General features: G+C 50.1%; 1 protein-coding gene across 1 annotated transcript in view; it reads right to left on the reverse strand.

The window, feature by feature from the left end:
* The window catches only part of Myo5c (myosin VC), a 76,268-nt gene that overhangs the window by 37,000 nt on the left and 11,903 nt on the right, over positions 1–27,365 (reverse strand). Inside the window, exons 3-16 of the mRNA XM_028865137.2 lie at positions 26,672–26,837; positions 25,044–25,188; positions 21,773–21,929; positions 19,972–20,115; positions 19,007–19,088; positions 17,972–18,079; positions 13,776–13,882; positions 11,678–11,943; positions 7,439–7,520; positions 6,659–6,799; positions 4,355–4,480; positions 3,422–3,505; positions 1,040–1,174; positions 476–573 (exon numbers count right to left, since the gene is read on the reverse strand). Coding sequence (XP_028720970.1) covers positions 476–573; positions 1,040–1,174; positions 3,422–3,505; positions 4,355–4,480; positions 6,659–6,799; positions 7,439–7,520; positions 11,678–11,943; positions 13,776–13,882; positions 17,972–18,079; positions 19,007–19,088; positions 19,972–20,115; positions 21,773–21,929; positions 25,044–25,188; positions 26,672–26,837 — 1,841 coding nt within the window. The remainder of the gene's footprint in view (positions 1–475; positions 574–1,039; positions 1,175–3,421; positions 3,506–4,354; positions 4,481–6,658; positions 6,800–7,438; positions 7,521–11,677; positions 11,944–13,775; positions 13,883–17,971; positions 18,080–19,006; positions 19,089–19,971; positions 20,116–21,772; positions 21,930–25,043; positions 25,189–26,671; positions 26,838–27,365) is intronic.

Genomic DNA, 27,365 nt, shown 5'->3' on the forward strand with positions numbered 1-27,365 from the left:
TGGAGTTGAGGTGGTTTAACCAGCGAAGTTCCGCTAACACATTAAAGGCAACACAGTTTCAATCATCAAAGAACTCAGAAACAGTGTAAGGTTCATGAAGAATCTCAGCAAACTCCAAAATCCTGGTCATTTGAATGCGAGAAGCCTCCCCCAGGCTCAAATCAGGGTGTAGCCTGTTTGGGAAGGTCATGGGATCTCTCCAAGCTGGAGCCTTGCAGGAAGAAGCACAGGGGTGGAGGCAGGCTTTGAGAGTTTATAGCCTTGGCCCATCTCCAATTCACTTTCTCTGCTTCCTGCGTGTGAAGGGAGACGTGAGGTCTCAGCTTCTTGCCCTGGCTGCCTGCTGCCAGGCCTTCGTCCCCCTCCAGCGTCCCCCTCCGGAAGCCTTAGCTCAAATGAATTCTTTCTCCCTTGAGCTACCACTGGTCATGGTAGGATGGAGCCTTGGCAGGGCATCCTCGACAGGAATACTTACTCAAAGGGCAGCTTCCCGTCATTGGGCTTGATGCACCTGACGTAGTGGGGTGTGGTGGCATTGAGAGTTTCCATGAGCAAGTACAGGGAGCTGCGGAACTAGGAAGCAGGACCAGAGGTCAGAGGTCGCTCTGCTATGATTTGATGCTTAGATCAAGGCAAATAAAACTGATCAGTAGGAAGAGGTAATTTTAGGGCAGGGCTCTACAGGAAGATCCGAGTTTTGTTAGCAGCACCCACATTAGGTGGTTCACAGATGCCTTTGTAACTCTAGCTCCAGGGGATCCAAAACCCTTTCCTGGCTTCTGTGAGTACCTGTGTACCCCTCCCCCCACCACACCCCTACACCCTGACAAGCTCCCCTGCAGCAGAGGACTAAGAAACTGTATGACTACGCACAGATGGGGAGGGGGCTGGGATATGTTGAACTGGAGTTGGGAGTGTAACAGAAGGGCTGGAAGAAGCCTGTCGTCTGCAGCCAGGCCTGGACTGTGGGTCCCACAGGTGTCTGGCTCCCCAGAGCCCGGCCCTACCGGCGACCAGCTCCCACCCTGCTCCCCTGTACCTTGCTGCCTACTGTGGTCCGGAAGTGCTTGCTGTTTGGTTTGATGACCTGCTTTGCAGATTTAACTGTGATCATTGCCCCAAAGGGAGAAGACGGAACAGGGTTTTCTTGAAAAAAGGTGGCGCAGAGGTGAAACTGGAAGGAACAGAGAGGGTTTAAATGTCCCCAAGCGTTGACCGACAGTCCTCCCCAGCACCGACCAAATTCACAATCACAACAGCCATCCGAATGAGAGGGCCCAGAGTGATAGCCCCAGCCACCTCTACGGCCAGAGCTCCATTGAATAGGCAGAGCCTCCTTGATGGTGACAGCCATGGCTTCTTCCCTGGGACTGGGAGAAAGGACAGATGTGCAGGTGTTTACATGTATGCACTGCTCCATCTGGCAGAAGAGACATCTACTACCCCTACCGAGCCCGTTGGCTCAGCTAGACTTTTCTCAGCCCACTAACTTCCCCTACAGATGCAAGCCCTGCTCCAGAATCAAGGCTGTGACAGTGTCTTCCAGCCACGCCCTACTCACAGTGCTGAACCCACACCCCTACCTCAGTGTTTATATGTGGATGTGTTTATGTGTATTATTGTGTGTGTTTGTGTGTTTGAAGGTGCATGCACATGATAGACATGCATATGGAACCTTAGGCTTGGGGCTTACGCAAATCAGAATACAGGAAGACCAGAAAATGTGTTCCCACCTCCCCACCTGCTGGGATTATGGACGTGTGTGTAGCGCTGTCCCTGGCTTTTTTTTTTTTAACATGGGTTCTGGATCAGTCTCAGGTTCTCATTATTGTATGGCGAGCACTTACTGAGCTACCTCCTCAGACCCGTTCGTTTTTGAGGCAGGGTCTCACTATGTAGCCCAGGCTATCCTAGACCTTGTTATTAATATACAGCCCAGGCTGACCTTCGTCCTGCCTCTGTTCTCTTATCTTTATTTGCTCCTCTTTTGAGGCATCCGTATTCTGCTGTCCGTCAGCTGTGTCAAGTGTCTGTCTTCTGTCATCATTTCTTCCTTTAAAGTGGACCCTGGCATCCTCCTGTGCCTCTGGGCAGGGACTGCGTCTGGAGTTCCCACCTGTCAGCTCAGGAGACCGACCCCCTGCTGCTTCTATATCTTCTGGATAGGACCTTAGGGAAGCTTGGGACTGAGTAAATAATGAGCAAATCAAGTCAACTAACTCTATCACAAGACGCAGTCCATCTCAACACTGAATGCTCGCTCTTCTGTGAGCCACTTGGAAGAGAGTGGTTGTCTCCAAGGGGCATTTGTTTATGATCATTGGTGCAATGGCCTGGCCTCGTTTAGGAACCTGTCAAAAGACTTGAGCATTCTAAACAGTGGATTGGATCTTCTAGCAGAAGGAAATAAATATAGGTAAAATTATTATAAGACGAAGGCCTATCTGTGAAATACCGTCTTCTCCAAGTGTTATAAGGAAATGTTTGAGCCACGAGTCATTCAGGTGGAGCTAGTGTTCATCACACAGAGCAGTGGGGTCTAGGACCGAGTGTCCCAGGTCACACTTCCTTCAGCCATCCCCACACTTGGTTTGACTTTTTTCTTTCTTTTGGTGTGTGTGTGTGTGTGTGTGTGTGTGTGTGTGTGTTGATGCTGGGTATGTTCTCTAGTCATTCTTTGCCTTATATTTTGGGACAAGATTTCTCACTGAACCTGGAACTTACCAACTTGGCTACTCTGGCTGGTCAGCCAGCCCCAGAGCTCTGCCTGCCTCCCCAGGACTGGGGCTACACGTGCACAGCGCCATGGCGACAGGTACACAGCGCTACAGTGGCTATTTGACGTCTGACGTCGGTGCTGAGGATTGAACTTAAGCCCTCAGGCTTGTGGTCAGCCCTTGTACTGACTGACATCTCCCCGGCTCCTTTGTTTCTGTTTCCTGGAGTGCTGTGGGTACCTCTCACACTGCTTGTTTGTGTGTTGAGGGACATGGCTTCCTCTAGAATGTGGGTGCCCCTGGAAAGACTTGCTCATCTGTCATGTTCACTGTGGTGTCCCCAGAAGTGAGGATAGGGCCTTACCCATAATCCTTTGTGTGAATGAAGGAGCCAAATGTGAACTGTGCTTTCTCAACCAGCCGTGATTAGCGGTCCTCCTTCTCTGTCACCTGCCTGTCCCACCTCATGGATACAGTTTACAAAGCTTTCAGATACTACAATGCACTTTACCTCCAGCTCTAAGACAAACACAATGTGGTACGTGCACACACTGGAATCCTATTCAGCCGTGAAAAAGAATGCAATGAAAAGAGCTGCTGTGAGCCGCTGTTACCCAGCGGCTCCTCTCTCTCCAGCCCCACCCTTCCTGTGTCGTCTGCTGCACAATGAGTCGCAGCCTGTGCCCCGGGAGGCCCCTGCCAACCTTGCTTGCTCTGAGGGTTTCAACCAGCATGTCATAGACAGTGTCTCTGTTCTTCTCCAGGAACCCTTCACACTGGTACTCCACCTGTGCAGAGAGAAGCCAGGGCCCACAGCATCAGCTACAAGCTCACCTCTTCCTTTACATGCCCCTGAGCTATATTCCCAGGCCCCCTGTGTGTGTGTGTGTGTGTGTGTGTGTGTGTGTGTGTGTGTGTGTGTACTACAGAAGGATTTCTGGTGGTTAGATAAAAGCCAACATTCCTCAGGAACTCATGAAACGTGTTCCTGTCCCCTCAGAGAAGAAATTCTTCTTGCTTCTGGCAGAAGGGGCACCTGGCTCCGTTGACACACACCTAAGGCAGCTATCAGCATATCAAAGCCCCTGCTGCTCCAGGCTCTCTCAGTCCCCACTCACAAGTACTTGTTACACATTTCAAGGCTCCCAGGCTAGCATCCTCGCCCCTCCCTCCCCCCTCCCCCAGCTCCCAGGCCTGCTCCAGCTCCCAGGCTTCCCTCCCCGAGCTGTTCTCTACAATCTCTTCTCTTTCTCTTGCTCTCTCACTCTTCCCGTTCTCTTGCTACTCCATTGCTTTCTCCACTCCTTTCTCCTGCTAGTCTCCCTTCTCCGGAAGTTAGCTCTGGCCCCTTGTCCAGTCTGCTTCTTTCGCTCTCTGCTCTGGACTTCTCCAGATGCCTCTGAGCCCCAGGGATCCATCGGTCCCTAATTCCCTAGGGTTGATGGGACTGCAGCTATGCGGCACCATGCCTGCATTTAAACAAAACAAAACAGGGTTCTGGGGATTGAACTGGGGTCCTCATGCTCATAGGGCGAGCACTTTACTGTCTTCTCTCCCCAGTCCCCCTGAGTGGGACTTGAGCCCAACCCCAGCAGAGACACCCCGTCCTGGATAGGGCGCATTGCTCTTCACTGTACCTTGTCAGCGAAGTGCTGGATGACAAAGGATGTGTTGGACATTCTAGGCTTTTCGAATAGAGCATTCTTGTTGACAAAATTGTTGTACAGCTTCTGAAGCCAGTTTTCATCAGTTCCATGAGGCAACTGGAGGAGGAGGCAGAGAACAACACACGTGAGGACACAAGGTGATAGATTACTGAAGTGGGGGAAGAGGCTGACTTTGGGGTACCAAGGCCGTCCGCTCCCTCAGGGAGCCCCTCCAAGTCAGAGGCGCTTCTCCCTCCGAGCGTTCATCTGACCTTAAACTTTATAGACAGCTACCTTTTATTATGGACAGGTAATAATTGTGGTAATATATGAAATATTTACTACAGTATTTAAATGGCTATGCCGATGTCCCTTTAGAAGGGAAATGGTCATGTCATGACTTAGGAATAAAGGTGTGTGTAACACAGAATAGGCAGCATTTTATTCTTCTTCTCACAGAAGCCTCACAGTTCAAGGAGAGAGGGAGCCTGACTCGACTCTGAGTGATGGGAAGGACAGAACCAGGTGTGTGTCTTCCCTACCCCATCCCAGGGAATGAAAAAAAAAAAAAAAAATATATATATATATATATATATATATATATATATGCTTTTCTGCCTCCCAGGACCAAGATCCAGCTAAGCTCCTGGAAACCCTGTTTTTAATGCTGGCATTTAAACCCTACTGGTTAAATTCAACCCAAACAGAGTGAATTCTATACCCCATTGAGTCTCAATGACATCTAGGTCACCTTAGGAGAGACTTCAGTATTTACAAAAACTTAGAGTCTACCTTGTCCTCTACACTCTTGCCTCTAGAACATTCCAGAACACCAGCTGGATGCCTGCCACAGCTGGTGCACAGATGGTACTTGGAAAAATGATCAGGAAGAACCGTGGAACCAAGAATTCCAGGAAGGAGCCACCCAGAAGCAGTACAGAAATGCAGACACGATGGATCCAAGGGACAGTTGAGGGGAAGGTTTTTTATTGTAGCTATGAGGGAGAGAACAGCCAGAGGCATCTGGAAGAGTCCAGAGCAGCGGGGAGAAAGTAGTGGACTGAACACGGCCAGCAGACGGAACCTGGCCATGAGAGGAGGTGGGAGGGGGGGAGAAGAAAGGAAGCCAAAGGAGGCCTAAGGGAGAGGGGGCCATGAGAGCTGGCAGGGTAATAAGGGAAGGAGAAGCTGGGGGAAGGGCAGCCCCCCCCCCAGCTGGAGAGGTTTAGGCCAGAGGACAGGATGAGAGGAGCTGAGAGAGCCTGGAGGCCCGAAAGCCGTTTGCTAATAGGCAGGCACCGCGGTTAGCTCTTTCTTTTGGACCTGACATATTGTATCATTATTTTTTAAGCAAATAAGTCTTTGGGGGGAAAATGGCTGCTCCAGTGTCAGAAGTTACTGTCCGAAGCCCATTCACGCTGTCCTGGGGGTTATCTGTTCTTGGGGCAGGCACACTGCTGGCTGGTCCTCCTTCCGGTTGCTCCTCCCAACGGGCAAAAATAACAAGACAACTCCTAGAGACTCTCTGGAATCGATGGTGTTGACTGTTCGCTCCCTCTCCTGGTGACTCACAAGAACCAGGAAGAAGGAAACTATGTCATCGGTTAGCAGTTAACGCAGGGTGGAGCCCTTCACTGTGTGCCCGGACACCCCACGACATGCTGGCCTCAGAGACACCTGACTGCTGGATGTGACCCTGGGGATTGTGCATGAGACCCTGTGAGGTCTCAGACTCAGGGCAGACGGCTAACTGAGGTGTCTATTTACCTTATCCGTGTGGACTCTGCTCAGCGGTCTCCCTCAGTCTCTGCTCACTAGCATCTGTTACAGGGTCATCCTGGCTGGCATACCCTCCCCCTCTCCGGCCCCCCCCCCCCCCCCCCCCCCCCCCCCCCCCCCCCCCCCCCCGCTCTTCTCTATATAACACAGCCATCTTGGTCACGTGGTCTTGGCCTCTTAGCCTTTTGGTCCTTGGCTCCTTTCTTGCCGGACTCTCTCTTCTTTTCCCCTCTTGCCCCCCCCCCTCTTCCTCCCACGACCCAATTCAGTCTGGACCCTTCCAGAAGCCTCTGGCTGTTCTTTCCCTCACATCTACAATAAACCTTCTCTCCACCACGCCTAGGAGTGACATCTCCTCACGTGTTTTTTCATTCATACTCAAGGGTAAAAGTGTGCTAAGGGACCAGGGTGCCAGGTCCACATTAGTATCTCAGAGTTAATAGCCAACCAAATGGGTAAGCTGTCCCGACTTTTACTCTGCGGTGTGTGGGTGAAGCCGGTCATTTTGAACGTTACCAAGCATTCTTCGTCCAGCAACTCCAAAATGCCCATTTTTGCTTCAATCAGGTCAATAACAGGTTGATTGTCATAGAAGTCTATCAGAGTCCAAGGGATGTCTTCCTTCATGTATTCTTCTTGCTCAAGTTTAAAGACGTGCTGGGGATCCCAGAGATAAATCGGAAATTAAATAACATCAAAGAGAGTATATATGAAGGGCAGGATCAAGCCTGAAAGATGCAGATGGAGGTCTGACCCTGGAAGACTGGCCCGCCCTTCCCAGGGACAAGGCCACCAAGCTTCTCCCGTGGGCCTGGCCTGAGTGGATTCTCTACTCCTGGTGTGTCAGGCCTGGGCCACCATGGGCCACCACCAACACAGCTCCCTGAGTCTTTTTTGCTGGGGCTGTGGGCTGCTCTCTGGGAACAGAACCAGCCTCCTCAGCCTGGAGCAGCTCAGCCAGGGCAGGACAACCACAGAGCATACTGGCTATGTAGTCAGTGGGCAAAACCTATATCAGAGTTCAGGGTGTCAAGGAGGCTTCCCTGGGACCTGGTTCGGGCTCCTCCCAGAGGATGAAGGAAACAAGTTACAGAAGGGGAGGAAAAAGGTCCTAAGTTGGCTCAAAAAAGAAGCCGAAGATGGGGCTGCAGTTTCAAGAAACAACCACTGGGTGGCACAGGAACTCCCTGTACAGATCTATCTATCTCTCCAGGGATGCATGCAGCCTTGAGTCAGGGATCAGGACTGCGCCTGCCTCCCCGCACCCCCCCCCCCCCCCCCCAACGCGTCACCTACCAGGTTAAACTGCTGCTGCAGCTTTTCGTTAGCATAATTGATGCAGAACTGTTCAAAGCTGTTGACATCAAAGGTCTCAAAACTGAAACACAGTGGAACAAATTAAAATGAAAGCAAGCACAGGACCCAGACGTTCATTATAGCTTAGCAGTTGGGTTTTTTTTTAACGATTCCATAGCTTAAGAGGCTTGCTATGCTGTCGGCAAGTTTAAACCACTTCAAAGTGACTGGTCCCTGCTAAACTGGCAGGCAGAGTCAGCTGACAAACTGCCCTTTCCCACCCTGCTTGTTCCCTGGAAGGAATCTGACTGTACATGATTCACCTTCCCTAAGCCAGGCATTACGGTAGGCCTGACACATGGGGTGTATCGGTTAATCTGGAGAACACGGGTGTCAGCATCACTGGCCTTGCTCTGCAGAAAGGGAAATACCCGAGAGTAAGTAAACTGAGCCGGGCTGGCAGTGACGCCTGAGCTTTCCATCGGAGACCCGGAGACGCATCTCTCCCTTCTCCCTGCCCATGGAGAAGACACACAGGCCAATTCTGCTTTCCCAAGGCTGGCTTTCAGAGTTCCTGGAACAAAACTCCGAGGTCACTTCACACCTCAGCCCAGCAGGAAGCCACACACACATCCCCGCCTTGTTTTCAGGCTTTAATAGCGGTCTCCAGGGTTACCAGGGAGTTGTAAACTCCAGAGCCTGGAGCAGCCCGGCAGGAGACAGCAGTGGGGGATTGGCTGGTTATTATTGCACAGCAGTGAACCCCTTGGGTCCTGTGACAAACAGGATTGTCTTAAGAACAGCCTCACTTAGCTCTTGCCAGCTGTGGCCACGGATGAAGCCAGGCCAGGGTTTCCCAAGAGCTGATTCTCCAGAGGACACAGCAGTGTGTGCTTTGCTATGGTGTACACTAAATCCTTTGCCTGGTCAGGTGAGCGCCCTGCTGGGAGGAAGCCCGGAGAGATGCCTGCCATTGTACGCCCCACCTCTCTTTGCTCTAACTCTGCCTCAGGTGGAGGATGAGTGTGACTTCATTGTTACACATGAGGGTCAGAGTTCCAGAGGCAGCAAATGGTGCCCAAAAGGCCGCTTGAGTCCCCGTCCTCCACCCTCTTCCCCCTGCTCAAGGCTTTCCCCCCATGGCTCTGGTCCTATGGGGTCACTGCCAACCCCACCAGAGGTTCCTGGATGGTCTAGGGTGACTGAAAGCTGACTGTACCAGCTTTTTGCATCATTTTTAGAGCGCCTGAAGTGGAGTCTGGCTTGGACCTGGAGGCACCTCAGGCCAGGGCCCAGAGCATGGCTTCCCATAATAGGGCAGAGTGTCAGATGATGATACTTTTTGGGCACTGTGGGCTGAAGTCTGTGACAATGGCTTGCATCGGGACCAGGACCTAAGACTCAAAGTGCCTCAGGGACTTCTTCCAAATGACTTTCCCGATAGTCCTGCAGGAGAGGTCCTCAGAGCTCTAAAAACTGTGCAGCTGGAGTGCTGGAGAGCTTAGCCCAGAGGTCTAACCTCAGACCCAGTCACTTCCAACCTTGGTCCAAAGAACATAAACACAGGGCAGGCCAGGGCATCAGAAATCATCCTTCACTTTGAACCTCAAAGCTCCCAGCTGTAGTTTTAGCTATGTTCAAGGGTGCTAACTTTCCCGCCAGCCATTGCCATTCCGGTTAAGCTGAGCTCAGTTCCCTCAGGAGCCACAGGATATGCTAAGACCCGGATGAACACAGAGGCCAGAGACTGGAGGAGGAGTCACCCTTGGCACAAACCTGCCACTTAGAGGGGAGCCATGAATCCATGCACCATTTTTATAACCGCTGTAGAAGAGTTTACTCTAGAAATTTTAATGGACTCTAACAAGTTTTTCAATCTGCGGATACTCTTATCATGTAATAGGCCACTTAGCTGCAAAATCCAAATTCTTCTTTACAGTTCTTTTCTGGAACTCTGTGGATCTGAACCCCCTCTTCTATCCTGCTACTCACCCATTTTTCTTCCTCTGTCTTTACCCCTACTTACGCTACACACAGACACACACATACATACACACACACAGACACATACATACACATATACACATGTAGACAGACACACACAGATACATACATACAGACACAGACACAGACAGACAGACACACACACACATACACACACACACATAGACAGACACACACACATACACATATACACACATAGACAAACACACACAGATACATACATACAGACACACACAGACAGACACACACACATACACATACACACATAGACACACACACATACACACATACACACATAGACAAACACACACAGATACATACATACAGACACAGACAGACAGACAGACAGACACACACACACACACACACCCTTTATTCTTCTCACAAGAGGCACCCTGCCTCCTTCCTTGCCTCCTTCACCAGAAAAATGAAGTCGCAGAGGTCAAGGTCCTTTCATCACACAGTACCTGGCAAGTACTTATTGGTTAGATAAAAGTATAAAATAAGGGGCCAGGGAGATGGCTCTGCAGTTAAGACTGCACTGTTCTTGCAGGGGACAGAGCTCAGTCCCTGGGGCCCATGTCGGGTGGCTCACAACTGCCTGTAACTCCACGCCAGGGGATCTGACGCCCTCTTCTGGTCCCAATGGGCATCAGCACTCACACATGCACAAACCTACACACACACACACACACACACACACACACACACACACACACTTATAAAAATAACATACATCTTTAAAAATATGAAGAAATACACTCCTAAAGTAAAAAGTCTGTTATTTTTAAAGGCAAGTTCAAGAAAATACAACAATCACTTCCCACCTTAATGTAAGAATTTTAAACCAGGCTGCTAATTTTTTTTTTTCAATTTTTTTCACTGGTTACTCAAATTGTTTCTTGGGCTAAGATAGGGTAAATAATTTACTAGCCTATCCCAGTAATGTGTCAGCATTTTCAAACTATTGGTATGCTTTCATTGCGAGCCATGAGTAGTCACTAAAGACCTACATTAAATAGCCACTCCCTTGAGTATCTCATTTTACCTGGAACAGGTGTAGGAACAGCTGCAGGCTTTCTACCTGGGTGAAAGTTCAAGGACAAAGTGCTGCCCCGCATCCCTCTGCCCTCTGCTCTTTCTCTCTGTGGGCAGCGGCAGGAGTGTGAAGGCCCAGGCCCTTCCCTCTGTGTGGGCAAGACCCCAGCTGGTGGAAACCACAATGCCTTTCATGGGATCAGTCTTCCGTGTGTGGTCCTGGAGACTGGCAGAAACTGGGACGTGAGAGGCCAGTTGCTAACAGCCAGAAAGCTCCTTGGGGTCCCTCCGCAGCAGGACGGGGCAGGGAGAGGGATGAAACCACTCCAAGGTGGCCCAAGCGTTGTGTTGTATGAAGGAGGGGTGGAGTGACTGAAGGAGGGGTGGGGTGAACCAGAGCCCTGATCACCCAGGAGAGGACAGGAATGTCGGTGTGGGAGGGCAGGAGGCGGCAGGCCAGGCAGACTGGGAGGATGCTATGCTACCCTACCCTAACTGGCATTTCCCTGGGGAACAGGGCTCTGCAGCTCACCGACCTGCAGGGGATGGAAGGAGAGACCACAGCCTCCTGCCACAGGACCAGCTGTGAAGAGCTTAATTTCCCAAACCTTGGTTGTTACATCTCTAAAGTGGGGGTGCTTCCAGGAGGACTGAGAAACCACTTACCACAGGAACGGTTTACCCAGTGAGGTTTGCTGGCCACCATCACGTTAGCATTTATTGTATATGTGTGCTCATGTATGTGTATGTATGTGCTCATCTGTGTGCACACGTAGAGGACGTAGGCTGATGTTAGGTATCTCCCTCTGTGGCTCGCAACCTATTTTTTTGAGACAGGGTCTCTAGCTGAATGCAGAACCCATCTGTTGAGCTAGGCCGGCCTTCCTCTGCCTTCCCCGTGCTCTGCTGAGCCTGGCCTTTCATGTGGGTGTTGGGATCCCAATGCATGTTCCTATAGCAAGTGCTTTACCCGCTGAGAAAGCGCCCTACCTAGCCCTTGTTCGTCATTTATTTAACGCTCTCTACAGAAAGGACACTATGACCCAAGAGCTGTACTTAACATCTCTACGTGAAACACAGAAGAAAAAAAAAATCATCTTCAAATCACGCAAAACAAGTGGAAAGAAGCAACCTAAAAAATAACAGGGCATTTGACATTTCAATGAGGAAAGGCGGGCACACAGAAGAGAATCTTACCCATAAATGTCCAAAACACCAATAAAAGTGTGCTGCTTGCCTGAGAAGTCCAGTGCCTGGTTGATTCTCTCTACAATGAAGTCGAACAGGTGAGCGTAGATCTTTTTGGCCAGTGCATCCCTGGCATTGATGGCCTGAGGCCTGGTCATGGGCTTGACCACCGTCTCCGAGGCGGTCACAATTTTTCTATTGCACAGCCACTGGGCCACTTTGCTCGTCTCCAGGCCCAAGAGCTCACAGAACACCATCAGGTGCCTGTCGTCCTCCTTCAAGAGACAAACACAAACCCTGTCAGAACCACCCAGCCACCCATAGTTAATACTGCCCCATCCAGCCAAGGCCCCTGTGCAAGAGAGGAGAAGGTGTGTGAGATATCCATGCTGCCCCCTCCATTCTTCAGCCACACTCTGGTTAGCAAAGGATTGTGTACCAACCCTACCCCACCTAAGGTGGCCCCTAAGTGATCATCCCTGAAAGATGCCTAGGTATTGCCACCAGACGGACTTGGTGGGAGTCTCCAGCCTCAGGGCTGGTGGGAGACTCTCCCGACACACAAAACGACTTTTTTCTCTTGAGTCTGGACATGAGAGATGCCCTACTGGCCTGCAGCGGGCGTCAGGGGATGGTATTTGCCTTTAGCCAGCCTGCACCGCCTCCGGCTCTTGTCACTTGGCCAGGGAGTGTGAGTCCATGTGACTGAATGACAACCTTTCTCCCAAGGCAGGCAGAATCTCACACCGTGACTGCCCTTTAAATGCCCAGAGAGTGGAGGAAAAAAAGAAATCTAAACCCCAAACGGTCCTGCCACCTCCTCCCTGCTCCCCACCCTGCACACACACATACCCTTTCGACAGCTACCACACCAACTCAATACTTCCTTCTGGCCTAGCCAGACCTCCTCTCTGGGGAAGGGGTTGGCAGAGCCCTTGTCTAAGAAGGGACCAAAGCCTTGCAGTAAAAAGCATCATTAGAGGGGCGGCTGGGCAGGAGATGCTGGGCAGGAGATGCGCAGAGGCGGCAGCCTGCTGACTTCAGAGGGGAGCTTCACCGAAGCTCAGCTTGTCTGGTGTTCTAAGCTCCTGAGATAAACGAGTTGTACGTTGTACCAAAGCCAGGACCAATCATTATAAGCTTCACCTTTTCTAAAGTCTAAAGTTCTAAACTGGGGCTTGAGAAAAGGCGCAGGCAGCGGTGAAGAGCACTGGTTGCTCTTCCTGAGAATCCAGGTCTGAGCCCCAGCACCCACACACAGCAACTCGTAACTGTCTGTAACTCCAGTTCCAGGGGATCTGACACCCTTTCTGGTCTCCTGGGGCACCGGGCATGCAAAGCGTACACAGACATACATGCAAGCAAAACACTCATGCACATAAAATAAAAACAAATCTTTTTTTAAAAAGTCTTAGAATTCTTCCTTCTCCAAGATACCGCCTCCATGGCAAACCTGGCACGACAGAGCTCAGTGTGACCGTGTCTGTGGGGTGGGAACCATGTTTACTCTGTGGGAGTTTGAGAGGAAAAGGTCAGAGGCCAGCTTCTTTGAGGGAGTCGTAACGACATTATACACAGCTTTCCCAATATCCGAGTCATCTGAGGACTGGCAAACTGTGTGAGGTCCGGACGCTGGTGGGAGGGGCAGAGAGTCTGAGAGGTGGGGGAGGGGAAGGGAGAAGTACATCCTGGTCACCTGGTCACCAGGAGAACGGCAGAGCTGTGAGGAGGACAGAAACTGGCTACCTACCCTCAGCCTTTGGTAGGCTTCCTTACTCTCTGCACATCACACCTCCTGCAAGGTCAGGGCTTCTTTGGTTTGATGTTGCTTTACAGAGCTTACAACAACCCCTGGCACATGGCAAGCTCCATAAATAGTTGTCGAATAAAAGAACATATAGCGTGCACACACACACACACACACACACACACACACACACACACACACGCACTGTGACAACCGAGTAAGCTTTCTTCCTCGTTCCTGCTAAACCAGTCTGCCTGGCAGGTCCAACCATGGCTGGTGCTCGTCCATGAAGGCCAGTGAGCCATGAGCTGTACCATTGACCTTCGCACCCAGGAAGAGCAAAGTGAACATGGCTCTTACACTGACTGAAGACCTCTCGTTGCCCATGGTGGTGACCTGCACATTACCCAGATGTAGGATAGCAGCGAGGATCTTGAAAACATCCATCTGAAAATCTTCCTTGAAACCTGAAAGCAAACGTTCCCCGAGTCAGGGCACTGCTATTCTTCTGTGCTTTGCAATACAGCACCAGGATTCTTCCAAGACTCTCCAGTTCCGGTGCCAGGACTGGGACAGGGGTGTGAGGTGGGCTTGTCATGGGATGGGGTGTGAGGTGGGCTTGTCATGGGATGGGGTGTGAGGTGGGCTTGTCATGGGATGGGGTGTGAGGTGGGCTTGTCATGGGACGGGGTGTGAGGTGGGCTTGTCATGGGATGGGGTGTGAGGTGGGCTTGCCATGGGACAGAGGTGTGAAGTGGGCTTGTCATGGGCAGGGGTGTGAGGTGGGCTTGTCATGGGGCAGGGGTGTGAGGTGGGCTTGTCATGGGACAGGGGTGTGAGGTGGGCTTGTCATGGGATGGGGTGTGAGGTGGGCTTGTCATGGGATAGGTGTGAGGTGGGCTTGTCATGGGATGGGGTGTGAAGTGGACTTGTCATGGGATGGGGTGTGAGGTGGGCTTGTCATGGGATGGGGTGTGAGGTGGGCTTGTCATGGGATGGGGTGTGAGGTGGGCTTGTCATGGGACAGGGGTGTGAGGCAGGCTTGTCATGGGATGGAGTGTGAGGTGGGCTTGTCATGGGGCAGGGGTGTGAGGTGGGCTTGTCATGGGATGGGGTGTGAGGTGGGCTTGTCATGGGATGGGGTGTGAGGTGGGCTTGTCATGGGATGGGGTGTGAAGTGAGCTTGTCATGGGATGGGGTGTGAGGTGGGCTTGTCATGGGATGGGGTGTGAGGTGGACTTGTCATGGGACAGGGGTGTGAGGTGGGCTTGTCATGGGATGGGGTGTGAGGTGGGCTTGTCATGGGATGGGGTGTGAGGTGGGCTTGTCATGGGATGGGGTGTGAGGTGGGCTTGTCATGGGATGGGGTGTGAGGTGGGCTTGTCATGGGACGGGGTGTGAGGTGGGCTTGTCATGGGATGGGGTGTGAGGTGGGCTTGCCATGGGACAGGGGTGTGAGGTGGGCTTGTCATGGGATGGGGTGTGAGGTGGGCTTGTCATGGGACGGGGTGTGAGGTGGGCTTGTCATGGGATGGGGTGTGAGGTGGGCTTGTCATGGGATGGGGTGTGAGGTGGGCTTGTCATGGGCAGGGATGTGAGGTGGGCTTAATGACAAGCTGTTCCCAGTTCCTCCCTTACAAAGAATGCTGCAGTGTGGCCTCCCCTCTCCTGGGCTGCTGGCGAGTTCAATGTCTATCTCGGGCTAAGGGTATAGCTTAGTTGGTAGAGTGATTGCCTAGCACACAAGGGGCCCTGGACTTGATTCCCAGCATCCCACAGGCCAGGTGTTTTAGAATATTCCTGTAATTCAGGAGGTGGGGGCGGGAGGGTTAGAAGGTCAAGACCATCCTACACAGCAAGTGTGAGGCCAGACTAGGTTACCTAAGACCCCATCTCAAAGAAAAACAACAAACCCCAGAACAAAACAACAACAATGAAAATAAAAACAACGATCTAAGCAGCTATTTTAAGTCAGGTTCCAAGGAGTCTAGGCTCTGGTGTAGTTTCTACACTTCATTTTAAAGATTTTCCTTTCTCTTTGCTCATGAGTTCCTAGAATCCTTCTTAAGATGAAATGATGCAAAGATTCCATCATTTGCCCCCAGGCCCCACAGACAAACCACTGTGGACCAAGGCAATGGGCTCTTGTGTCCTTGGGTCTCTGGCTGGGTCTGCTCAGTGGAGAGCTTTGGAAGGAGATAAAGGAGGAGGAGAAGGGGCAGGAAGAGGAGGAAGAGGAGGAGGACCAATAGGAAGAGCAGAATGAGAGGAAAGAGAAGGATGAGCAGAAGGCAGAGCCAGAGAAGGAAGCTCTGAGCATGTCCTCCCTGGCTCTTCGGAGCAGTGTGGCCCTCTGCTTGGCTGTGTGGCCTCCCAGACAGAGGTCTCTGTTCCTGGCCTGGCACTGAGTTTACCTAAGTCTCCTCTCAGGCTCACAGAACAACAATGAGTCTGAACAGGCAGAAGCAAAGAACAGTTCTGCCACTCTTCCTGGGTCCCTGCTGTCTGTGGAAGCTTCTCTGGACCTCAGTCACATTCTCTGTGTTGGTTCTTTCATAAACTCTCCCTCTCTGGTCCTGTCTTGACGTTGCCATATACTACCCCTGGGATCTTGACTGATACATGTGGAATACACAGAGAGGGAATTGGCCGGTTTTCTGGTGCCAAAAATAAACCAAGCCAGCTGCTAGGAGGACCATGTGTCTAGCTGCCAGCTGTGAAGTGGGCTGTGCTGATCGGGATGCAGTCATGCGTGATTGTGGCAATCTGTGAGCATGAGGAGATGCTGGGGCCCTCCCATCACTGTCCACGTTCCGTGGTCCATGCTGGAGGGAGAGCAGAATGGAGGCCAGCACCATCCCTGCTACCCAGCAAAACACTAGGCCCTGAGTGCCACAGAAGAGCAGCTGATGCCACCTAAGCTTTCTGTGGAGGGAACCTTGGAGTGCTGGATCATCAAGGTCAGATTCCTAAAGGATCCCAAGACCCTGCAAATCTTCCCTGCTTTGCTACCCACAGGCCCAGAACCAGGGCTATGAGTTGACTCACCCCAACATCCATCCCATCTAGGATCTGCTGGAGCAGTGAAGGGAACCGATCCTGCAGACCCAAAGCTACAGAAATCTCCATGACACAGGACAGCAACAGGATATCCAGGAGGAGCCCCAGTGAGGACCCAGCATGGATGGTGTAGCAGAAACCAGAGGCCTCGAACCAGACCAATGACTCTTTGCAGTGAACACTGGCAAGTAAAGATGTGTGGACTAAAGGGTTTACTGTGTGACCCACTGTGTCACACTACAGCTTCTACGATGAGATTTTTCTTTTCTTTTCTTTTCTTTTCTTTTCTTTTCTTTTCTTTTCTTTTCTTTTCTTTTCTTTTCTTTTCTTTTTTTCTATTTTCTTAAATTTTATTTTGTTTTATTTGGGGGCGGGGGTGGAAGGGGCAGAGGACAGATACAAACGGACAGGGAGAAGGATAGGATCAAGATGCATGATATGAACAGCACAAAGAATAAACAAAGTTAAAAAACAAAACAAAAAAACCTTCGCTGCTCCCAAGATGAAAGATACCAGCCCATAAACACACAGAGGATTTCAGTTCACGAGCCTGGGAGTTGAATGACAGGTGAGCCTGGAGAACCTGCAGGTGGTTGATTTGACAAGTGACACATAAATGACCGAGAAAAGGAAAGGAACCGCAGAGCCTGGAGCCCCCCGCTGGCATGCTGTGGTCTTTAGCCGAATCTCTTGGCCACCAGGCCTTTCAGAGACAAAACATGCAGCCTCACCAGCACTGTATGTGGACGAATTTTAAACCTCGGTAGGTCACGAGGTTTCCCCAGACAAAGTCACCCCAATATCAGACGCCAGGGAAGGAGCGTGCCAGGTCTCGTCCCTGGAGCCTGAGGTGTGGACTTGTTGACAGAGACCAAGGGTCACAGTGGCCGGTTCATGGCAGGGAGGGAAGGGAAGGGCAGCAGATGGCAGGAACGGGGGCAACCATCTATCTCTGTGTGTCTAACATGGCGGTGCCCAGGCAATGCGAGGAAAGAGCAACCAGCAGGCAACAGCCTTGAGTAGCAAGCTCATTGGAAACAGCAGATTCCGTCCCTGTCACTGGCTGCGGCATTTGACACCTCACACACTACAGTGGTGGCCCTGGCCATTAGCAGCCCTAGTAGGTGGCAGATCAATGGTCTTTGCTTCCTTGTATAATGCTGGGAACCGTGTCTATGACTTTAGGATTGTGTGCAGGGCTGGCGCTGGAGAGAGCCAGGTCAGTGTCCCCTGATCGTGTTCTTTATCTTAAAATTTGACTTATTTTATGTGTACGAGTGTTGGCCGTGCCCTCGGAGTTCAGGAGACAACTCTGATTCTCTGGAACCGGAGTTAGAAGTGGCTGTGAGCTGCCACCTGGGTGCTGGGCATCAAACCTCGGTCCTCTGGAAGAACAGCCAGTGCTCTTAAGCACTGAGCCAGCTCTCCAGCTCCCCAGCCATGTTCTTCTATGCCCTGAGTGTGTGCACTTCCTTGGTTAGCATGATGTCACTTACCCAGTAGTGTGAAGGTCTTTCGAGTCTCCAGCATGTCATCCCTGTCATTTACACCTTCAATGACAGTGCTACCTCCCATTCTCGTGTAGTTGAACTCTTCAGCGCTCCCTGGGGCAGAAAAGACAATTAATTCCACCCACAGCTCAGAAATCTGGACATACATGGCCATCAGAAATAAGAAAAGGCCAGGCATGGTGGCTTTCCTCTACTTCCCAGAACTAAGTTCAAGGCTAGCCTCTCGGACGACATCATAAAATCCTGTCCGAGAGAGGGAGAAAGCTGGGGGTGGGGAGAAGGAAGGAGCAGGAAAGGAAGTTCATATTTAATGGGCACTATCAAACATTTTGCAATCTGAGAATCAGGAAATCGAAGGCGTCACTCAGGGTCCCACATTTGACAGCAAAGCAGGGGTTTAAAAGCCGGACTGAGCGAAAGTTTTAGTTCCTAACACTCCTGTTTCCACCTCTCCTGGGATTACAGGCATGTACACCATGCCTGGTATTTGCAGGGCAGGGGACTGAACCTGGGGCTTCATGCATGCTGGGTGGGCACTCGACTGAGATATATTGGCTGCTCTTCCAGAAGACCAGGGTTCAATTCCCAGCACCCATATGGCAGCTCACACCTGTCTGTAACTCAAGTTTCAGGGCTTCTGACACCCTTACACAGACATACATGCAGGCAAAACACTAATGAACATAAAATAAAAATAAATTATTAAGAATAATATAGTATACATATTCCTAGTCCTTTCTCTTTTCTTTCTTTCCTTTTTTCCCCCTGGCAGCATTATATTCTGTAGTCCTAGGTAGCCTTGAACTTGTGGTGATCCTTGTGCCTCTGCTTTCTGAGTGTTAAGACTATCAATGTATGTGCCACAGCTGGCCCAATTGATTTTCCCAATGCATTCCTTTCAGCTCTAAAGCCCATCCTATGTTTTTAGAGAAAATAGTTCTTTAAGTTGTGTTATAATAAACTAAAAATTTAAAGGCCTTCAGAAAAGAACCCTTTCAGCCGCACCCCCCCCTCACATACCTAGTTTCAGGTGTTTCAATTCTGACTGCTGTGCGCATGCACACAGCTGATAGAAGATGTGGTAGTTCCGCTCGTTTTCTGACTGCAAAAGGAAGAAAAGGTCCCAGATTACACCAACCCTTTAACCAATGAAATGCCAGGGTTTCAACTTGAGGCCAGCCGCTAGATGCCAGTCTGGATGGCTGAATCCCTGGGGATGGACCTGGCTTCCTCTGGCCAGCTCACAGCTGCCTATCCTTGTCACTGAGTAAGAACTGGGGGTGGGACATGATCTTCAAGCAGAAGGCCCAGAAAACCTTATTAAATGACACTATCCCGTGCAGAGGAATGGTGTGATTTTCATGAGCGGAAACTTCTGAGAGGTCATTGGGCTGCTCAAGGCTTCCGGTTGCTCTGGCCAGTGTGTTTAAGGAGTTTCTCCCTTTTAATCACAGAAAAGTCTCCCTCCCTCCCCATCCCCACCCGTCAGCTCTAATCCTCCCACAGGAAAGCCAGGCTGGCCGCTCTGCTTGCTTCAGTGTATGTGTTCGAAAAAGATAGACTTGATTTTTAAACTGTAAGACTTTTCTTTTCTCCCCAATTATAAAACAGCAACCTTTATTCTTAATTCTTCAACACACAAGATCGCATCTATGTATCAACCTTTGCTTAAAAAAAACAAAAACAAAAACAAAAACAAAAAAACAAGCTTGGCAGTGGTGTCGCACTTCTTTAATTCTCAGCACTTGAGAGGCAGAGGCAGGGGAATCTGTATGAGTTCGAGGCTAGCCTGGTCTACAGAGTGAGATCCAGAACAGCTAGGGCTCTATGGAGAAACCTTGTCTCAAAAACCAAAGGAACAAATAAAGAGCCCAAAGGGCAAAGGACAGGCAGCTAAACCCGATTGTTCAGGACCTCGAGGGTTGTCTCATGAGTCTATGCACGCATTTAGAGCTGGCAACAGGGGACCTGACACTCGTCCTTACCTGAAAGACCACTCTGGACTTCTCCAGGAGGTAGGTTCTCATATTGGCGCCAAGGATCTGATTTCTCTCGTCAAAGCTGATTTCTGTGTATTTCCCAAACCGACTGCTATTGTCGTTTCTGGTTGTCTTGGCATTTCCAACAGCCTAGAACACAGCATTGAGCATCACTGGAGCGCTGATCAGGGACAGTCCTATCTCAAGCAAGGAGGCTGGTCAGCCTGGGGAAGGGCAGCCTGGCTCCCCTGAGTCTGAAGGAACATGGATTCTGGGCTTCAAGGCCCGAAAGGTCCATTTCTGCTTTCCAAAGAATGCCATAAAAGTTGACTTCCTTTTCCACGTCTTCCCCTCCTCGCAATACGGGAACTAATGCATCTTGCAGTTGTGGACTGCATGTGCCCCCCATATCCATGTGATTCTTTTAAAAATTATTTTGTGTATGTGTGTGGGTACATGCACATGAAGGAAACTTCGTCCTCTCTTCTTCCTCCTCCTCTTCCTCTTCTTCCTTTCTCTCTCTTTTTCTTAAAAGCAAGTTTTCGTTATGACCAGGCTGGCCTCAAACTTACCATCCTACTGCCTCGATCTTCCAAGTGCTAGGATTACAGGCGGGTGGGAGGCCTTTCTTGTGTACACACACTACACTTCTTGCCCAGATCATTATGGCTTCTGTTGGCCTATATCTGATGTGTACCTACTATAAGTCACAGGCTTGGTCAGCAAGAGTGATCCTAACCCATGTGGTCCCATTTTCATGGCACTTATAGTCTGGTGGGAACACAAACCTTAAATAGCTCTACAGTCATTCACTAGGCAGGTCACATGACACTTCCTCTGGGCCACCTTCCTGTTACTCTCTTGGATGGGTAATCTATGTTTCCATGTGCCAGCCTGTGCCTCTACTGTGCACTTAAGGCTTGCTCAGTTCCCTCTCTGTGTGGTTATTCCATTTAAAAACATGCTTCCATTAGCACAGAGTCCTGATCTTAAAGACTGGGCCTTACTTATTTCCATTATGTTGGATATTGCCCCACAATGGTCTAAACAAAGCAGACAGTGGAGGTCTCTGAAGGTTCTGATTTGGAGACCAGGGAGCGTGCTCTGGGGTCACAGGCTGCACTCTCGGCCCTTTCTCCACAGTCCTCTTCTCATTTTGTGAGGTATGCAGAGTTGGCCTGGGGGTCCCTTGTAGTGGGTAGCTGTCCTGTCTATGACCTTGAAGTACCGCCCCTAGAGATGCAGGAGGTGACTGCTCCATCTGCTCATGACCTTGAAGTACATGCTCCTGGGGTGTGGCCTTGTGGACCCTTAAGACCTGGGATGCTCATAGGCAGCTGGCTCTCCTTCATGGTTTTGGATGCTGAGACGGACCAGGCAGAAGAACAGCATGGACCATAGCTCAGCTTTCCAGGACCCCATGCTGTAGTGAGTTTTTATCCCCTAATAAATTCCTTGCCCTTTAAGCGGACTCTGTGGATTTCTCCCCATATCTGGCATCCAGTGTGGGTGGGCCCTGGCCATTTTTCATGCAGATAAACTTCCATTGGCTCAGATCCTGCCCACAGACTCCGTTTCCAAGCCACGCGCCGGGTCCCTCCCTCCCAAGCTGTAGGTAGAGAACACTTTGGCACTCACCACTCTATGTCACCTCCTCCAATCTTACCACAGAACTCACATCCCTGATCTCCCCACACTCGCTTCTTTGGTCTTTAAAGGCAGGAAGTTCCATGACAAGCACAGCTCATGCACAGGGCTACCCAGAGCCGCCAACCCGCAGCATCTCCTGCAGTGGTGCATTGCCCACCTCAGTAATGGGATTGGATGCCAGGACTTTGTCCTCCACGTGGGCGTTGCTGCTGGATTTGCTGACAGTGGCAAAGTACCTCATGGCGTAGCGTGCAGAAACAGTCTTCCCAGCTCCTGACTCCCCACTCACGATTATGGATTGATTTCTATTGTTCCTAAAACCAACACACAAGAGATGCATTAAGATATGCCGAGACACGTTAACTTTTCCCCATGGAAAGTCAGCAGAGTTCAAGGCCAGTCTGGGCAACGTAGCAAGACCTGTCTCTGGAAAAGAACTGATTAGGGGTGGAGATGTGGCTTAGCCAGTACAGCATTTGCCTAGCGTCTATGAAGCCCTGGGTTTGACTGTCAGCTCCCTATAAGCCAGGCATGGTGGTGCACCCAGGAAGCAGAAGCAGGAGAATTTCAAGTTCAAGGTTATCTTCAGCTATACAGGATGTTAGAGGCCAATCTGGACTACATGAGACCTTGTCTCAAACAAAGAAACAATAAGAACAAAAACAAACCAAAGCAAAACAAAAGGCCCTATCATCCATCCATCCATCTATCTATCTATCTATCTATCTATCTATCTATCTATCTATCTATCTATCTATCTATCTATCATCTATCTATCTAACTATCATTCATCCATCTATCATCCATCCATTTATCTATCTATCCATCCATCCATCCATCTATCTATCTATCTATCTATCTATCTATCTATCTATCTATCTATCATCTATCTATCTAATCTACCTAGTTTATAAAAAGGTCTGGCAAACTGGAAGGGAACTGTCTCACAGGTTCAAACAGTGAGCTTCCTAGTTTTTTCTTACATGTGGTCACAGAGAACACACACTGTTCCTGCTATATCCCTTGTCCCTTTGTGTTGAGGTTCCCAAGGCCAAGGTCAGCACTCACTAGAAGGAGGAGGCTTCACAGTCAAAACCATAGCTAGGATTGACCACACCAAAGGATTCCGAGCAAGATCAGCCAAGGGAGAAGACAAGGTGTGAAGACAGGAAACCAGGTGTAGACTTCCCAGGAGCCTTCCAGCATTGTGTTACAATGGCCACATTCCTGCCTCAGGGAACGGATTTCATGGCATGTGTGAAGTTCTGTTTACCTGGAACCCATATATCAGGGGCTCTGTGCTTCCCAGAGGACTGGGAGTTCAGCAGGTTCACAGTATCAAACGCGCTGCTTATATAAAGTGTAAGCTTAGGTACAGAGAGCCATGTTTATATGAGAGAGTGAACTGTCCCGAAATTAGTCAGCCTCAGACCAGCTTTCCAAGGGGGCTCTAAGGACAGTTCCCTCAAGCCCTGTTAGCAGCTTCTGCACATCCTACTGACATTATTTTAGGAGCAACGATTCAAAATATATTTGGGGACATATGTGCTCTATAAGCCTACACACTGTTACATAATGTAGCTACTTTAAAAATAATACCGTAAGCTTTTCAAGCCACAGGACTATGGTGATATAAGGCTACCATGCTGTTAGCACTCCTTACGTGGTAGACACTAGGTGGACACTTCACATATGTTCCCAGTTTTGCTTCTCAAAAGGCATAATTATCATAATTTCACAGTTGTGTGAGACAGGAACTCGGGGGTCACATGAGTTGACCTGGGGCACACTACATACAAACCCTGTGGTGACACTGGAGTCCCTGGTCCCGTCCTTTCATTTCAGAAGAGAGGAAAGAATCTAGAAAGGTACCAGACATGCATCTCTCAAGACAGGCAGATGGCTGTGCCCAGCACCGAGCTGGTGTACCATGAGCCTGCTTGTCTTCAGTCCATTCATCCCAGTGACACAGATTCAAGCTGGACCTGGCATGGTCCTTCAGTGTCCTTGACCTCACGCTGTTCATGACCAGACTGTGACCTCGGATGCTGGTCATCAGACTGTGCTTTCGGGGTTTCTGAAAGGCCTTCAGCAGACAGAAAGTTCCAGAGGCAGGGTGTGCTATGGTTGGAAGCAGTCTTGGTGCAGCACAGACATCCATCCTTCCCTCCTTTTTGGGAACGTGACCCCCATTGTTAGAGGCTGAGCGACTGCCCGAGTGGAAGGGTATGCCAGCCTTATCTGGCCATGTGGGTATGTCCCATGAGCGGTGTTGCTCCGTGAGGGCTCTGTCAACTGGAGAACAACCCCTTCTCTTGATCCCTGAGACTTAGAGACTCCTCCTCCATAGGAGATGGCCAGGCACTGGCTTGGCCCTGTGGATAAGGCTCTCACTGAAGGGACAGGGGAATGGGGTATCATTCAGTCTCTGACGACTTGAAAGAGGTGAAATTTAGGCTCAGACTGCCCACCAGGCTTCCCTGTAGGGGAGAACCATGCCTCGTTTATGTCACGGCTTCCTTTGTCAAAAGCCCACAAGAGAAATGAGCCTGCTAGAGAGTCTGGCTCACAGATGAGGACCATGTAGCTGCCATACCTGGAATTATGAGGCACACAGCAGAGCCCATCCCTCAGTTTCTCCTGCTAGATGGGGGTAATGATGGCAGGACAATGGACTACAGTGTGGGAATACCCCAAGGAGACCACCGTGTGTGAAGACTCCTCGGCCAACTGTCAAGTGTCTGACAAAGTTAGGGTGGTGTTTTGATTCTCCAGAATCTTACAGACAAGGGCAATGGAACCATAAGAAGACAGTCAAGGGAATCAAGGATATCTGGGCCCAAATCCCAGCTCTGCCCTTAGCCCACTGCCTACTCGGAGGCAGAGAGCACTCTGGGAGTTAGATTACATGGATCTCTCGGGCTGTCTCAAGGGTACGGAGATGATGCGGGAAATATGAACCTGGTGTTTCTGTTACAGGAGGATTTATGTAAATGTTCAGTAGCAAAATCGGAATTCTACAGGATCATGAAAAGCAAAGTGAGGATAATCAGTTTAAAATCCAAACCTGTGGCTAGAATCTGTGCTTCTCTGGCAGTGGATTCTGCCTCCCTAAGTAGATAAAAACCAAACCATACACCATAAAGATCTCACAGTGCCGAGTCAGTTGGTCCTCCCCTAGCTAAACATGATGCAGGAAAACATAAATGAAGGCCTGACTTGTAACTACCAAGAAACAAAACCAGGAAGTCTCTGGACAGGCCATCTACCCTGTGCCTGTCACCTGCATCTATCCAGCAAAGCGCCCACCCGGCCTCACAGTCCCTATTAGTGAGGTGAACTCAAAACAGCGTCCTTTCACTATGAGGGCTGAGCAAATGCAGGGAATTCTGGGAGAGCGGAGGAGGGCCAGTCTGGAAGCAAACTACCTGGCCATCTGCTTGTAGGCCTCCTCTGCGACTGCAAAGATGTGTGGGTCCATGTCACCCATGTTCTGTCCACTGTAGGCATGGATGATGGCATCCCCGTATATCGGCAGCTGTTTGTAAGGATTCATGGCCACCAAGATGATTCCTGAGGAAAGAGGTGAGGCATGGTCACCAGACTCTCACGGGGTTCACCCCATCTGCTCCTTTGTGGGAGACCCTCCTTGAATACACTTCTTTTTAGATCAGACTATTGATGCTTATGCAAGCCTTTGGCTTTACTGCCCTCCCCTGTCCACTCTTGTCCCCTCCATCAAGAAGTCAGTGGGTTGGAAACTTAACCCCCTTCACATGTTAGCAACACCTGGAGATGGTCTTCAGAGAATTGTTAACATCAGATGAGGTCCTGAGGGTGGGGACCCACAGTGGCCGTGATGGAAGAGAGACCGGAGTCTGCACACCTGCTCTGTCTCGCATTGGGACACCCTCACCAGATGCTCAGTAGGTGCCAGCAACCACACTCTTGGGCATCCCAGCCTCCAGAGCCATGAGCCAAACTCCGGCTTTCTGTAAGCTGTCCAGTCTCAGATACTCTATTACAGCAACAGAACACAGACAAAGACACCATCCCCCAGACTCTTTCCAGAAGGCCTGTTCTGCCACTCACTAAAGCCTTTGCTTGACTTGGGTCAGGTCACTGAATGCTCCGAATCTTGGTTACCTGACAGTCACTGTAGTTGTTTTTCTACTCTTTGCTCTTTGGGGGCCCGCCACCCAGCTCCCAAATAAATACATAGAGACTTATTATTACTTATAAATGCCCGGCCTTAGCTTGGCTTATTTCTAGCCAGCTTTTCTTAAATTATCCTGCCTATCTTTTGCCTCTGGGCTTTTACCTTTCTCTATTCTATATACCTTTCTTTCCTTCCTACTCAGTGGCTGGTTGTGTGGCTGGCCCCTGGTGTCCTCCTCTCCTCCTTTTCTCATGCCTCCCTCTTCTTCCTTCTTCTCCTATTTGTTCTCTCTGCCTGGCAGCCCCAACTATCCTTTGTCCTGCCTTGCTATTGGCCATTCAGCTCTTTATTAGACAAATCAGGTGTTTTAGACAGGCAAAGTAACACAGCTTTACAGAGTTAAACAAATGCAACACACAAAAATGCAACACAGTTTTGCATCATTAGACAAATATCCCACAGTATGCGTGCGCTCGCGCGCGCGCGCGCGCGCACACACACACATACACAGACATATATATATATACACACACATTATATATGTATATAATATAACACTTCTTAAACATTTCACACCAAGTCACCTTCATCTCTGGGCTGTTCTGATGGCTGGATGGGGTGACACATGGGAAATGAACTGCATTTTTGCAATTCCCAATGTAAATGCAACAATAATAACAATGTCCCAGGAAGTAATACATGTGTGGGATCTAGTGAGAAACTCAAACACAAGCCCATGGTGTTCACTTTCTTCATAATCTATCTTCGTTCCCATGAGAGATTCTCCTCACGCAAATGGCTCTTTTTACACACACTCTCAATGCTCGGCATAAACACGGTACTCCGCATGCTCGTGACACTCAGACAGCCGGCCTCGGGGTCACGTGAACTCCTTACCACTGTAGGTGTAGATGAGTTTGGACTCTGCAAAGCGGATTCTGAGGTTATGCAGCACTGCCGGCTCATGGAGGTAGCTGAGGGCGGTGAGGTCATTCTCACCCACAAGGATGTCCGGGTTCCGGAGTGGAGGCAGCAACCCTGGGTCAACAGGGTAATCCAGTTCCTGGGAACAAAGATCGCTCTAAACTCCTGGAAAGAGAGGACCTTTGGTGTGTCCACTAAACAGTCTCCTTTCTCCTATCCAGCTCCCATAGAGGCATTCCTCACACAAAAACCAAACCCAAACAACACAATATTGCACAACTTTTTAAGAGGTTATTTATGTGTGTGTGGGGGTGGTGGTGGTGGTGCTGCTGCTGCTGGTGGTGTTTGCCTGCTTGTGTGCATATGCATGACATTTATGCAGTGTCTGTGGAAGCCACAAGAGGGTGTTGGATCCGACAGGAGTTACAGATGGTTGTGAGCCACCATGTGGGGGCCTGGCTTGAAGCTGGATCCTCTGCAAGAGCAGCGGGTACTCTTAACCACCGAGACATCTCTCCAACCCCCACAACTTTTTTTTGAGACAAGTTCTCCATAGCTCTCCCAAACTGACCTTAAATCCTTGATCCTCCTGCCTCAGCACTACTGGTGAGTGTCAGCACACCTGTCTTAGAAACGTTAAGTAGAGAAAAAAGGAAATTACCCTCCT

This window comes from Peromyscus leucopus, chromosome 14, assembly GCF_004664715.2.
Source record: "Peromyscus leucopus breed LL Stock chromosome 14, UCI_PerLeu_2.1, whole genome shotgun sequence".
NCBI lineage: Eukaryota > Metazoa > Chordata > Mammalia > Rodentia > Cricetidae > Peromyscus > Peromyscus leucopus.